Here is a 14,950-nt window from a genome sequence, read left to right as displayed (position 1 = left end):
TTAATAATTTATTAATAACAAATTAGTTAATTAAGTGTTAATAGATTTTTCATATATTCTTCCTAGTTTATCCGAGATTAATCCCTGAGTTATTTGTTTTTTAAAAAGAGTAATCTTTTTCTTTAACTTATCATTTATGTTTTTCTTGCAAATTGAGAAAATCACTTCTTTGCTTTATTTTTTCCTATTAATGTCTTCTCATCCTTCTTCTGCTTATTTCTTCTTTTTAACCTTTTGTTTATTTTCTGTCTTAATTTTAAACATTTTCTTTTTCCTTTTTTCTTTATTTTATGAATGAGAGAAGAGAGTATTTCATTCCCATCATATTATTATGTTTAATTTTCTTTTAGTCTTAACCACACTTTAGTACTTCCTTATATTACACCATGTAATATTCTACCATAATATCTTGCTACACCCTTTGCAACTTTACCTAATACATTTCTAATTCAAATACACCGTCATAACCAGAAAATAACTGGGAGTGTCGATGCTTGAATTGTATTAAAGTTTATGTGATGTTTCAGACATGTCAAATTCGATATTAAGAAGAAAAGACAATAAAATAAAAGAAATGAATCAAAAGAGAAATGAATTATTTACAAAACAAGAAGAAAGTCTAAATAATAAATAAAACAATGAAATTATACATTTTTAATGATATATTTTGTGAATAATATCAAATAATCAATGAATAAATAATAATTTTATTAACATTCATTTATCTTATTTATTTTTATTTAAATAAGACATTTTCTAATGTTTTGTTTGACTTTTATTATTACTATAAGATTCTATAATAACACATTAATATACAAATGTAGTTATTGGGAATTATCAGTTGTTATTCTACAATTTGTTAAATTAAACCAAATACACAATTAAATTAATTTATCTTCATATCCATAGTTATATGAAGTTGTTGTGATGTTTTTGATATTATCCTGACTGATAACTACAACAAAAGTAGTGCAGCAAATAATCCAACAATAACCATTATTATTGGACCTAAAATTGTGGCTATACAAGCTGCAAGTGATTGCAAACAAGCATATGCAATGGCTCCAAAACCGACAAGAACACTTCCAAAAAAGAAATTAACAATGGAGGCAGAAATTGATTGAAGAATTGGATAGAGCAAAAAAAAAAAACATGAATACGCTATTAATACAAATTCAATATTTAAATTATTGAGTAAATGTTTAAATATTCATTTTGATTGATTTTTGAAAAAAAAAACATCAACATTTTGAAAAGAAGAAAATATTTGCATCATCATTGATGAATTTTATTTTAAATTTTTTTATTTTATTTTATTTTTTTTTTTTTTAGAAAAAGATAATTGAAAAAACTAAAGAAGAGTTTAAAGAAAAAACAAAAGATTGGGAGGAAAAAGACATTAAGGCTATAGAAGCAGAAATTAAAAACAAAAACCCAATTAAAGAAATGAATGATAGATGTAAAATTGCAAGAATAATAAATAGCAAAGAAAGTATAAAGAAAGTACAAGAAGAAACAAAAAATAAAGAAGAAAAGATAGAAGAAGAAAAAGAAAAAGAAGAAATACTTGCTCTGAAAAATCAAATTACTGAATTAAAAGAAAAAGTTAAAGAATTCAGTATGAAAAGAATGGAAGAAGAACAAGCCATCTCAGAAGAAATGATGAGAAAAGCAAAAGAAATAGTTAGGAAAGAATTTGAAGAAGAAATTACAGAAATGAAAACACAAATTAAAAAGATTCAAACGAATTATGAAGAAACGAAGAAAGAAAATGAAAAATTAGAAGAAGAAAACTTAAAACTACAAGGAAAAATAAATGAGATAGAAGGAAAGAAAATCACAGAAGTAAATAATAAAGAAGAAAAAATCCTTGTATCCAAGCTAATAAAAAGAAAATTGAAAAAGAAAATGAAGAAATGAAAGAAGAAATTGAAAAGTTGAAAAAGAGAAACAAAACTGCTAGAACAAAATGCAAAAACATTAGAGGAGAAAATTGAAATGATAGAGGAAAATACTAAAGAATTAAAGAAAGAAATAAGAGATAAAGAAAAACAAATCTCTGAAATTCAACAAGCAGCAATAATAAGTCATGAGATTGCAGAAATAACAAGAGAAGAATTAGACAACACACAAAAAGAAAATGAGACACAAAAACAAATAATATCAAAACAACAAGATGATATTGTAAATTTTATCTCACAGAAGGAACTAGAGAAGAAGAAAACGATGACACTTGTGATAAATACACAACCAGTATTGAGGAAAACATCATCAGGAACAATGGAGATGAAAGAAACTACTCCTATGAAAAAGGCAGTAGTGGAAATCGAAGAAGAAAGCAAAGCACTGATTGTCAAAAAACAAGAGATGACAGTCAGACAAGAAATACAACAGAACAAAGAAATCAAATTTTAATTGAAGTGTTGTATTGTTTTGCAATTAATTGGTTAAATAAGAAATTATATAAGAAATTAAGATGGGAACAAATAGAAAGCATAATAAAAGTAATAAACATCAATGTAAATAATGAAAAAAAAATATATTAAATATATTAAAATATCACATAAAATAAAAGAAACCACTAAACAGTACATTAAATTGAAAGTAAATGATATAATAGAAGGAAGAGTAGAGTGTGATTCAATAATAAAAAACATCATATTAAAGAATAACTCTACAGAAATTGATGAAGAATACCTTAACACTCTCATCAATAAAATGAAAGAAATGAAAGTAGAAAAATGTACTAACATTAATTACTACTGGAAAAGAAAAGAAGCTGACCGATTAATAATGGAAATTAATAATAGATGGATATGGTCAGGAAGCAGAATGCAGGATCTGCAAGATGATATGAATATTTCAATGATTATGCACCTCTATCTCCAAAATAAAATAATAAGAGATAAATTTGATGAAATAAAAGAAATCCTAAATAAAATCAATAGACTAGAAGATTTGGTCAAGGAAATGGTACAGAATCAAGTGCAACATGAAATTAAATGAACATGATGAAGAATGAATAAAAGTCAAAGCACTAGAAAGAATAAAGTACATAAAATATATGATGACAATGATCAAAGAATTAAATTTAATAAAAATGAAATAGTCAGAATCAATACAAATAAACTCATATTTGATTCTAACAAGAAAATTAGAATAAAGAAAGACCCAAAAAATGAAATATACCCAAATAACGATATTACTTTAGAATATTGGAAATCGTTATATGAAACACAGGTGATATTAAATAAAGAGAATTGGAAAATAAAACAAATCACCATATTGAATGAAAGATATAGAAACTATGATAATGTCATAATAACATTAAATGAATTAAATTTAAGTATAATGAAAATAAATAATTGGAAAGCACCACGAATAGACACTATATATGGGTATTATTGGAAAAGGATGTCATCATCAAGAGAAACCATTCTCAGTATCTTTAATGAATGGTTGAACTTCCCTGAAAACATCCCATTAGACATGGTAAGTGGAAGAACTTTATTAATCCACAAAGTGATAGGAATGATGTCACTAATTATCGTCATATCAGTTGTACAAATGTAATTATGAAAGTATTTACCTCCATATTAAAAGAAAAGATTCACAGAAGAATTAACATGAATTGTGAATCATTTAAAATTAGTAATAATCAATTGGGATGTAAGTTACAATCTTTAGCTGCTAAAGAAGGAATAATTAATAGTTATATGATGAAGCAGCAGAAAGAAGAGAAATACCCAAAATATGTGGAGTCATATTATGACATTAAGAAATCATATGACACAGTCAACCACGAATGAGTAATTGAATCATTAAAATATTTTAATTATGAGTGTGTCATCATTGACATTATTGAAAGTATGATGACTAGATGGAAGATATTCATCGGTTATAAATTTAATGAATATCTAGGATGTATTAAATTAAATAGATGAATTTTACAAGGTGATTCCTTATCAAATCTACTCTTCATCATTCAGATGAATATAATTTCTCAAATCATCGAAGAGAAATTCCCAAAATCAAATCACACATTATATATGGATGATTTGAGAATAATGACGGAAAGTAGTGAAGAAATGGGAATAATCCACTGTGAAATTAAAGAAATAATAAGTGGAATAGGGATGGAAATGAATGAGAAAAAATCAGGATTGGTATTAAAAAACATTAAAGAAATACCAAATGGAATGTAAAACATCCCCGTAGTTGAATATGAGGACTTGTATAAATACTTAGGAATATGGCAGTCCGATGAAATTGATGACACCTTCAATTGTAAATCCATCAAAGAAAAAATGAATCAGAAGATGGAAGAAATAAACAGTGATGAAAGTAGTAATAGAAGATATATTACTAGAATAAACAATGAAGTAATCAATATCTTCAGATATTCAGCATCAGTTGTAAGTTGGAAAATCACTGACCTAGATAAAATTGATTTGGAGATAAGAAAATACTTAAGAAAGGCAAAATACATTGGTGCCGGAAACTCCAAAGATAGGTTTATGTCATTATAGAAGAAATGGGTGAAGGATTAATAAATATAAATGATGAATATGTTATTGAATTAGTAAGAACAGTGATGTACTACTGTACCAGAGAAAGTGAAATAAGAAATAACATATTAGATAGATGGTACAGTAAGAAGGGAATATGGAATAGAATTAAAAAAACATTAATTCATAAAATAAATGAAACAAAAATAGAAGAAATAATAAATGAAAATATTGAAAAGAAAAAAGAAAAAGAAGTAGTAGTAGAAATAAAGAAATTATTGACAAATACATCAAAAAATGGAAGTGTCATCAAATTAGTGGATATTTTAGAAGATGGTTCGAGTCAAAAGGAGTAGATAAAACTATTACAGTGAAAGCATGGAAGTCCATCAATATTAAAAAGAATGCATTCCTACAATTAACTAAAATGCAAGATGGAGCAATATTTTGTGGGTATAGAAAATCAAAAATAATGAAAAATGAAAGATTGAAATACTGCCCACTATGTAAAGACAAGATAGTTACAGTATAACATATTCTAATATCTTGTATTTATCATAAAAAATCACAAATAGAAAAACATGACAATATTGGCATTATAATATTGATTAATAAGAAAATACACTGGAAATAAACAATATAAAAAACCCCCATATGAAACAGTGTTCAAATATAAAGACATCACTATGATATGGAACAAACAAATAATGCATAAAAGTGAATGATAATATCACAAAATACAAGACATATATGTATTAGATAAAAAGAACAAAACTGGTTTATTATTTGATATGACTATTGTGGCTGATCACAATATTAATGGAGTGTATTTGAAGAAAAGAAATAAGTATAAGGAATTAAAGAATAGGCTAATGAAAATAGAAAAGTTAAAATAAGTCAAAATAAATCCAGTAGTAATTTCAATTAATGGATTAGTAAATAAAGAAAGTATTAAATTAATTAAAGAAATAAAAATTGAAATTGACATCGAGCAAGAAATTAAAAACCTTGTAATTAAAAACATGATTAATGTCATTGAATACTGCTTCAATCACAACCAAACATACTCCGTAGAGCTGCTTGAAGATGAAGACTCATTGATGTGATTAGTCTCCCCTGAGCCAGGAACAATAGAAACTATTTCTATTAATACTTAATTAATTGCTTATTGTTTATTTTTTTGATTTGTTTCATTAGATGATTTAAATAATTTCTTTGTACTGTTATTTCTCGTTGAATTTTTCTTTTATTTTTTCTGCTTCAGAGATTTGATGTTTTATATCTGTTTCTTCTTTCTTTTTGATGAATTGAATATATTCATAGTATATTATAGTACCAATTCCAACGACTATTAACATAATAATGATGCTATCAAAAAGACTTTCCATTTTCTGCTTTTTAGTTATTTTTGACTTTGAATTTATTTTTTAAATCATTTTTGCATTTATTAAAAACATATTCTTGTTAAAAAGTACTTCTTTATAATTTATATTTGTAAAATTAAATGGACCATTATAGTGAGAAAATATCTTTGAATAACTATGGTGTGTTAAAAAAAACTTACTCTTCTTAATGAATAATTTTATGTATTCTTTATTCTTGCATTGTGATTTATCTTATTAACAATTAAACACTTTCTTTTATTACAACTTCTTTTTTATTCTTTGCCAATTTGGAATAGTTCTTTTTATTGAATATATATATTATTTAATCCACTCTTTCAGTACAAAAATAGCCAGTTTTTTTGTAATATTAAAATGCTGAAAACATAACATCATATAAAAAGGAATAGTAGTATAAGAATAAACTCGAATGAATGAAAAATAAAATAAATACAAATAGATTCAATTATAAGACACAATTATTCTTGAATATTCATCAGATAACTGACTTTTGAAAGAATAGTTTAATGAAAATTAATAATTATACAATGAATAGTATACAGAATAATATGAATAATACAATAATACAGTATTAAAAAATATATTAATTCTGGTGAAAATTAATGAATTTGTCTTATTATTTAATGTTCATTTTCTTGTTTGTAAACATAAAACTCATCAAAAACTTATGAATTTATTCTCATTAGTTATGTGTAATTAACTAACTTTTTATGCAGAATTTATATCTCATGAAATCCTTCAATTGAATATTATTACCTCACCCACCTCCTTTCATCAATTGACTTTGTTGTTTTATTATTATTTCAACATTTACACATTCAGTCTTGTTGATTAAATTTGAATTTTGACTCCCATTTAAAGTATATCATTATCTTATACTTTATTTATTATCTTTATCATGTACTATCAACATTTTACTTCTTTCTTTTGTTTTAGTATGATTCTTCTTTTATTTTCTTATTATTCTTCTTTCATCTTTTTATGTATTTATTTCTCTTTATGTTTTAATTCCATTTCTTAGTCTATATTTTATTCATTAATTCAGTTACTTCTCACTTCATCACACATTCAATAAGATATATATATTGGATTTCATAAACTAATATATGAAATTATTAGTGTTGAATCTATATTCATTTATCATTTACTTCACCTTTTAATAAATCTGTCATCTCCACATTTTATAACCAATTGAAATGAGTTTGTTTTTGAATTTCAATTTGCAACCTGCTTATTTCTTTATCAACTTATTTCCCTGTTTAAACACTTATTCTATCATTTTTTAAAAGACTATTTCATCTTCATGACTTAGATTTACTTTGCACTGATAATTAATTAACTTTTCTATTTATTTGTCATTTGTTTTTCATGTTAAACATCAATTACAGTATATTAACTTATAAATAATCAAAGAATAAGAACAAAAGAAAGTAAACTCCATTTCACTTCCTTTATATTAATTAAATCTTTATTGTTTATCTTTATTATATAACATTAACTACTTCATTCTATTATTGTGTCTGTTTCTATTTGAATTATTGTTGAAATTATTGCGAAGACGATGAATATGATTGAAGTGATGAATGAAATGAATCAAATCATCAAAGACGTGATTATTATGGTGATAATTAGTATTGTAATGATTAATGTTATGATTAATATATTTCTTTCCATACAAATAATACATTTTTTAGTCATTTTTACCTCATGTAGACTTGTTGTTGATGAAGTGCTCTTTTATTTGGTATGACTTTTATAATTCTGTGATTATTTTTTAGAAAAAAAGAAATAAAAACTATTTTTTTCAGTTGAAGTTCATGGCTGAGTCAACCTCTTTTTATGAAGAAAAAAAGCGTATATTAAATAGAATCGGCAAAGTTATAAATCAAACAAATGTAATGACAGGACCATTTGTTCCATTACTTTTGTTCAAGAGTGTTATAAATGAATTAATAGAATCTATGAAACTAATAATAAATTCATGTCAAGCAAACAAAGAAGGAGTAGAGCAGCTTTTTACTAAGTTAGGTGTACAACCTAAAACTGTCATAAACGACATTTCAGAAGAAGTTTGTGATGGAACAAAACAAAATGATATTATACAACAATTTACAAAAACTATTCCAAAACTACAATTTGATATTAAACCTCAATTTTCTAGAGTCATTTATGATTCAGCAGAAGTTATAAAAAAATCAACTTCAGTAGATTTTATTAAACAAACATTTTATCGCCAAATAAATAATATACCACATCTTCTTATTGTTAATATTAGTAAAAGGGGAGATGTTTTTGGTTGTTATGTATCAAAAAGATGTATTAGAAAGGATAACTGGATAGACGACCCAGAACATAGGATATTCAAATATGATCCAAAAACTGATAAAACAGAAGTTTGGCGTCTTAAAAAACAATCAAAAAATGGAACAAAAGCATTTTACTTTAAATCAGAAGGAGAATATTTGTATGTTAATATGGGAATTGTTATCCAAGCAAATCCATTTGGAGCTCCTTATAGTCAAATATACAAATGGATTCCAGAACATTATTCTCTAGATGATGCTTCAAAAATAGTTGGTCATAGTCAATTGTTTACTGTAGTAAGAACTGTTGTCTTCCAAACGTCTTCACAAAAAATAATATAAAATAAAAAAATTTTAATTGATTATTTATTGTTATATTTTATATTAATTATAAAATGGTTTTTTATTATTTCATTCAATACAATTTATTGACATTTAATTAAAGTAATGTTTCATTTTATTACATTTAAAAATCAATAATAATTACAAAAAAAATACAAAATAATTTTATATGAAAAACTAAAACCAATAACTTTCTCTTTCTTTTTTAAATAATTTTTTTCTTTCTTTAATTCTATTAATTACCCTTAAAAATTTCTTCGTATTAAAACAAATAACGTTTTATTTTCCTCCTTTCTTCTTTTGTGTTTTTGGTTTAACTTCTTGCCACTCTCCTTCATCATCTTGTATATCAACTTTTGGTTCTTGTTTAACAACAACAGGTTGTTGTTCAACAGGATGAGAAACTTTTTTAACATTATCCCATTCAATTGGTTCAGATGCATGGAATTGTTTTTTACCACCTCTTCTTTGATTACCTCCTTCTCTTCTACCATGTGTATGTTCTTTTCTTTCTCCATATCTCCTTCCTTCTCTTGGTGGTAATTGTTGTCTTTCTTCTTTTTTTTCAGAGTTATTATGAGTTGGAATTTCTTTGACATCAGTTTTATGTTCAATTGTTTTTGATTCAACTGTTGTTCCTTGAGGAGTTGTTTCTGTTGATTTTACTTCTTCTTTTGTAGATTCTTTTTGTTGTTCATTACCATAATGATGTCTTGGTTTATAATCTCGTTTTTCTCCATTTCTATAATTATTTCTATATCCACCACGTCCTCTATGTCCTTGTTCTTCTCCTTCTCCACGTTCCTTTCTTTCTTGGTTTTCTTTTCTTTCTCTGTATGATCCACCTTCCCTATTTCCTCTACCTCTTCTTCTTTGTTCATTACCTTCTTCTCTTGGCTCTCTTCCATCTCTTCTTGGTTTATTGAATGAATTCTTTTGTGAATCATCTCTTGGTGGAACAGCAGAAATAGTGATGACAATATCTCCTACTGAATTTCCATCAAGTTCTTTTACTCGTTCAAGTGTTTCAGCATTTTCAAAATCAGCATAACACTTTCCAGTTTTACCTACTCTAATTCCTCTAGCTTTTACATCAATTCCTTCTAATAAGTCTTTAATCATCCATTGTTCAAGAGGTTGACTTGGATTCCAAAACATTAATACATAATCAGATTCTCCATATCTTTCTTTATAATATGTCATTTCTTGTGGCTTTTGTGTTTCTTCAACCTTCTCAACTACAGGTTGTTGGACAGCAACATCAGTTTCTGTAGCCATATCAATCCATGATTGGTGTGTATCAGTCATTACTAGGTTTTTTCATTATCTAGTTCTTATATTCAATTTTACTATTATTGTAGTTTCTTTTACTATTAAACATATCAAAAAGATGATTATAACTATTCGATCTCATTCCAGAACTGGTTTTACAAGAACCAAGAGGATGGCTTGTACCATTTCTATCAACAAGATTGAAAACTATGGAACACTTAATTTCTGCTCATTACCTAAAATTAATGAATGTGCTTCAAAAACTGTTCCAGTTAGTAATGCACAACAATCTATTAATTCTTCAGAAAAGGACGCACAAATTAATCAATTACGACAACAGAAAGAACTTCTTAATACAACAATAAAAGAGTTGAAAAATTCAAATGAAGAATTACAACGTATTTTACTTGAGGAAAGAACAAATAAAACTACCATAAAAGATGTCTGTTTTATTAATGAAACCACTAATAAAGAAGAAAACAAAGAAAATAACCTTTCTAATGACATAGAACCAAAAGGATATACACAATGTTCTAATGAACTTATTGCTGCATATCAAGCAATGCAAGAAGGTATTTCAGTTGTTCCAATGGAAATTGAAGATTCTAATGAATTAATAGGTAATTTAAATGAACAAGAATTATCATTATTACGTCAATGGAGTGGAAAGCAAAAATTACATGTATTTTTTAATAATAAAAAAGAAAGATTTACAAGAGAAAATTGTTTATCTATTTTAAAGAATAAAACAGATATTATTATTTTATTAGAAACAGAAAATGGAGAAGTATTTGGAAGTTATCATCATCTTGTTCCACAACAATTTGGAAATTGGGTTAATGATCCAAAACATTTTGTTTTTGCAATAAGAAATAAAAATAAAATACAAGGAAAATATGAAGCAGATTCAAATAATCATTATTCATTAATGATTGCTGATTTTATGGAAGATGATGATGAATTAAAATCAACAATTCTTGAAATTGGATATTTTTATACAATTACACTTGAAGAAATTTGTTCATTAAATATGTCATTTAATTCACATTATTTAAATACTCCTAACATTGGAGTAGATGCATTTATGAAAGAACCTATGGGAATGGGATTAAAATCTATTCTTTTTATAGAATAAGAAATCAATTATAAATAAATTTAATTGAATAATATTTTTGGACAATCTTGTATAATTGGTTTAAGATCAAAAATAAAGTCATAATCATTAATTGATTCTAATTTATGACATGACATTAAAGATAATTTCATTAAAGAATAAGAAAAACAAAGTTCTTTAACTGACATTCCTTTAATATCACATTCTGTTAATTCATTTAATTGATTTAAATTATCAATTGATGTACATTTATTAAACCATCGAAGTTGAAGGTTTTTAATCATTAATGGTAAGTGTAATGATGGAGAATCTATTTGTCTTAATGTTAATGCTGTTAATCCATTTGGTAATTGGTTAAGATGAGAAATTAAATGAATAAAACAATCGATATGAAGTTCCTTTAATTGTGATGGTAATTGGACTTTTCTATCAATACGTTCTTGAGCAGTTAATGTTAATGAAGTTAAAGCTTTAAAAGGTGTTAAATCATAATTAATTCTATTAATTGTTTTATCTTCTTTTAAGTTTAAAGAAAGAAGGTCTTTATAAGATACAAAAGATGGTAATTCACCATTAGCATATAAATACATTGTTGAATAGATTGAATGAACATGTTGACATGAAATAGAGAATGGGAAATATTTTTTAGAAAAAGAGGTAAAATTAACTTTATAACCAGAATATTTCTGACTCATTTGGTCAACAATTAATGGATGAATAATAACATTTGATGGAAGATATTCAATAAGATTTTGATGAATAAATTGATGAATAAAGAAAATGATATTTGGAGTTTTTTGAAGTAATTCAAGAAGTTCAATAGTAAATATTGTTTTTGATGGAATAATAACTTTTTTGCAGTAATGGTCTATTAATGAAAAGATTTGATTAATTTCTTTACATAATGGAAGTGGTACATCATTAATACAAAAATATGTTAATGGGAATTTCTGAAGATATTGAGGTACTTTTCCTTGATTTAATGATGGAAATGTTGTGAATAATAAATCATATGAAATAGTTAATTTTTCTAATGAAATGAATGATTTAAATGATGTTAAACATTTTGTAGGTAAAAATACTTTTAATGAATGAACTTTTGATTTCATTGGTTTTAATGATTTTTGCATTAATTGATCAAATTCAGGATCTATTGGAGGTATTTCTTTTGTATCAGGAAGTAATTCTATTTCATCTTCATCTTCTGAAGTGTTAAATTGGTTAATGAATGAATTGTTATTTCCAATTGATATTGATAAAGTGTCACAAGAATTGAAAGAACAAGAAAATAAATTCATAAAATCACCTTCAAATAATTTTGCATTTTGATTAAATGAACAATTATTTGTATCAAAAGCAAATAATGAATTTGTAATAGTGTTATGATATTTCTTATTAATTAATGATAATAAATGAATACTTTTCAATTCACAATAATAACAAATATCATAAATATGATATTTTTCAAATTGAGTTTTATTCATTAAATTAGTTTTATTTATGAATTATAAATTCACAAGGGTTTTTAACTTTGTTTTATTGATAAATTTAAAGTGTATTTATTCATTAGAAAGAATGTAATTTATATTTTTTTGTTTAAAAGAGATATAACTGTTTTAAAATAAACAATTTATTAATTAGAACGTTGACTACTTATAGTAGTTGAACCTGATGTTAGTTGATAAATTTTTTCTTGAAGAATTTTATTTTGAAGTTGAAGTTCCAAAATTTGTTTGTCTTTCAGAGCAATAATTTTCTTTAATGATCTAATATCATCTTGGTCATCTTTCTCATTTAAACTTTCTTGTCCTATTTCACTTGATGTTTGTGTTTGTATAGTTTGTATTGTAGAAGAAGAAGATGAAGGACTATTAGAAGAACTAAATGGTTTCTTTTTTAAAACACGATCTCCAATAGATTTTGTTTCTCTTTCATCCAATGGTTTTGTTTCTTCTCCAGTTACACTTGCTAATTCAGAGTTTTCACTTACAAAATCTAATGATATTGGTGGTTTTTTTAAAGATAAAATATGTGTTGATACTACTTCTCCTAATTTAGAACGTGGAGATACTTGTTGAGTATAACATGTTGGTCGGTCTGTTTTACATTTAAAAACATCAGTACTATGACATAAATCTAAATTAATACCAAGAGAATTTCTACTAAATGGTAATTTGAATGATTTTCTAAAATTCTTTTTTTCTTGTTTCTTTGAACTAGTTATCTTAGAAGATTTACTATGTAATCCATCAAAAATTATTGGATAAGATGGTGGAGCCATCCCTTCCATCTCATTTAATGTTGTAATTTCATGAAATATTTCATCAAAATTTTCTAATAAATATTGTACTGATTCATGTGCATAATCTAAATGTTCCAAATCACTTATTTTTGATGATGGTGGTTTTCTTGAAATACTAAGAGTAATACATGTTGCTATACTAACAATACTCATTTTATTAATATCTTGTTGTTCTAAAACACGACGAAGAAAGGAGAAAATATACCATAATGTATTTTGATTTTCTAGTGGTAAATTAATCACAAATTGATGACCACGATGATTATTTCTTAATTCAATAAATTCTTCATATAAATTATATGGAATAAGTGGATTTGGTAATAATCTTAAATAATCTTTAATCACTGCTGCAGCTAAAACACAATCACAAAAATCCATTGGATCAATATCTTTTTCTCCATCAACTTGTGTTCTAATTTTCTTCATTTCTACTGTACCACCACTCATCCGAAAAATACCAACATACTCATCTCCTTTATGTTCTTCTAAGTATTGCATTGCTCTGAATATAGGAAGTGGAACTCTCCATTGTGACTTTTTTATAGCATGTTTTAAAGGAATTCCATACATTCCACATACTGTAGCAAGATCAGCTATTTGTTCCATCCAATATACATAGTCTTCACAATTATCAAATTTTAAAATATAAATTTTATTTGATATAATACGAAAACATAATAATGCATCTTCTTCTTCAATATGGTTTTCATTCAAGTCTAATGTTAATATACTTGTCTCTAAATCAATTTCTTTTGTTCCAATGACTAAAACTCTTCGTTTTAATTTATTTGTTATAATACTTATTTTTTTCTCTTCAAACTTTCTTCTTTTATAAACTCCAACATATTGACAATGTGGTAGTTTTCTTTGAGTTGAATTATTAACTACATTAATTGATGGGACATTACACTTCTCAGTCATTTTACACTTTATTTCAAATCAAGTTACTTTCATTTTTCCTTTTCATTTTTCCTGCATTTAAAAAATTGTTTTGTCTTTATTAAGTCACTTCTTCTGTTTTATATAACAGTTTTATTAAGGAATTAAACAGGTAATACATTAATTGTCTCTTAATTTTATTCATATTAATTCTAATTAGTTTGTTGACTATTGTAAAATAAATGAGTTATGTGAGTTTGAATATTTCTCCTCTAAATAAAAAAAATTATCAAAATTTAAGAAAAAGAAGAGATTATTTATCCAAAGAGTCAGATATTATTATGATTATTTTTCTCTTCATCATAACTTAAATTATTCATTTTTATTGTCTCCAAACTTACTTTGTGTAAAATTATTAATAAAACATCAAATTAATATCTATGGAATTTGGAATAATTTAGAATAAATGAAATACTGGATATTTTGAGTTGATTCAGAAGAAGAACATTACACTCTTATTCGGTTATTAATGTTTATAAGTTCTTTCTTCTTAAATATCAAATAGAATAATCTGATAATAACCTTTGAGTAGTTAAAGTTTTAACCAAATGTAATGAGTCTTAAATTTTTTAGTTAATTCTTTAAGTCACTTATTTCATCATGGAACATCTTTCTTTTAAATTATGAAAATAAAGACTTTAAGTTAATTGAATATCTAAAACTGATTAAAAGACATATGCACTTAATTATTAAAAATTCATACAACCAAATATCAGTTTTGTTATTGTCTTTTGAGTCAGTTTAGACTCTATTCATTATAACTTCTC

The 14,950-nt window shown here is 25.1% G+C and overlaps 5 protein-coding genes across 5 annotated transcripts, besides 3 other annotated features; 2 read left to right on the top strand and 3 right to left on the bottom strand.

Moving 5' to 3' along the window:
- Positions 1-14: 14 nt before the first annotated feature.
- Positions 15-535: a repeat region.
- A 795-nt stretch (positions 536-1,330) lies between these two features.
- Positions 1,331-5,675: a repeat region.
- Positions 5,676-7,380: 1,705 nt separating this feature from the next.
- Positions 7,381-7,638: a repeat region.
- A 171-nt stretch (positions 7,639-7,809) lies between these two features.
- On the top strand, positions 7,810-8,556 carry EHI_189550 (uncharacterized protein; the record flags this gene model as incomplete). The annotated part of the gene is made up of 1 exon (XM_645164.2): positions 7,810-8,556. One exon carries the CDS (start codon positions 7,810-7,812, stop codon positions 8,554-8,556), a length of 747 nt encoding a protein of 248 aa, XP_650256.2.
- A 279-nt stretch (positions 8,557-8,835) lies between these two features.
- Positions 8,836-9,864, bottom strand: EHI_189540 (uncharacterized protein; the record flags this gene model as incomplete). Its single annotated transcript, XM_645163.1, has 1 exon — positions 8,836-9,864. The coding sequence occupies one exon, from the start codon at positions 9,862-9,864 to the stop codon at positions 8,836-8,838; it is 1,029 nt and encodes a 342-aa protein (XP_650255.1).
- Positions 9,865-10,000: 136 nt separating this feature from the next.
- On the top strand, positions 10,001-10,963 carry EHI_189530 (uncharacterized protein; the record flags this gene model as incomplete). The annotated part of the gene is made up of 1 exon (XM_645162.2): positions 10,001-10,963. One exon carries the CDS (start codon positions 10,001-10,003, stop codon positions 10,961-10,963), a length of 963 nt encoding a protein of 320 aa, XP_650254.2.
- A 20-nt stretch (positions 10,964-10,983) lies between these two features.
- On the bottom strand, positions 10,984-12,426 carry EHI_189520 (uncharacterized protein; the record flags this gene model as incomplete). Its single annotated transcript, XM_645161.2, has 1 exon — positions 10,984-12,426. One exon carries the CDS (start codon positions 12,424-12,426, stop codon positions 10,984-10,986), a length of 1,443 nt encoding a protein of 480 aa, XP_650253.2.
- Positions 12,427-12,575: 149 nt separating this feature from the next.
- Positions 12,576-14,165, bottom strand: EHI_189510 (RhoGAP domain containing protein; the record flags this gene model as incomplete). The annotated part of the gene is made up of 1 exon (XM_645159.2): positions 12,576-14,165. The coding sequence occupies one exon, from the start codon at positions 14,163-14,165 to the stop codon at positions 12,576-12,578; it is 1,590 nt and encodes a 529-aa protein (XP_650251.2).
- Between the last annotated feature and the right edge of the window lie 785 nt (positions 14,166-14,950).

Source organism: Entamoeba histolytica, genomic scaffold (assembly GCF_000208925.1).
Source record: "Entamoeba histolytica HM-1:IMSS scf_1104750519141 genomic scaffold, whole genome shotgun sequence".
Taxonomy (NCBI): domain Eukaryota; phylum Evosea; order Mastigamoebida; family Endamoebidae; genus Entamoeba; species Entamoeba histolytica.
The sequence above is the reverse complement of the archived record's forward strand: the minus strand, read 5'-3'. Positions and strand labels throughout refer to the sequence as shown.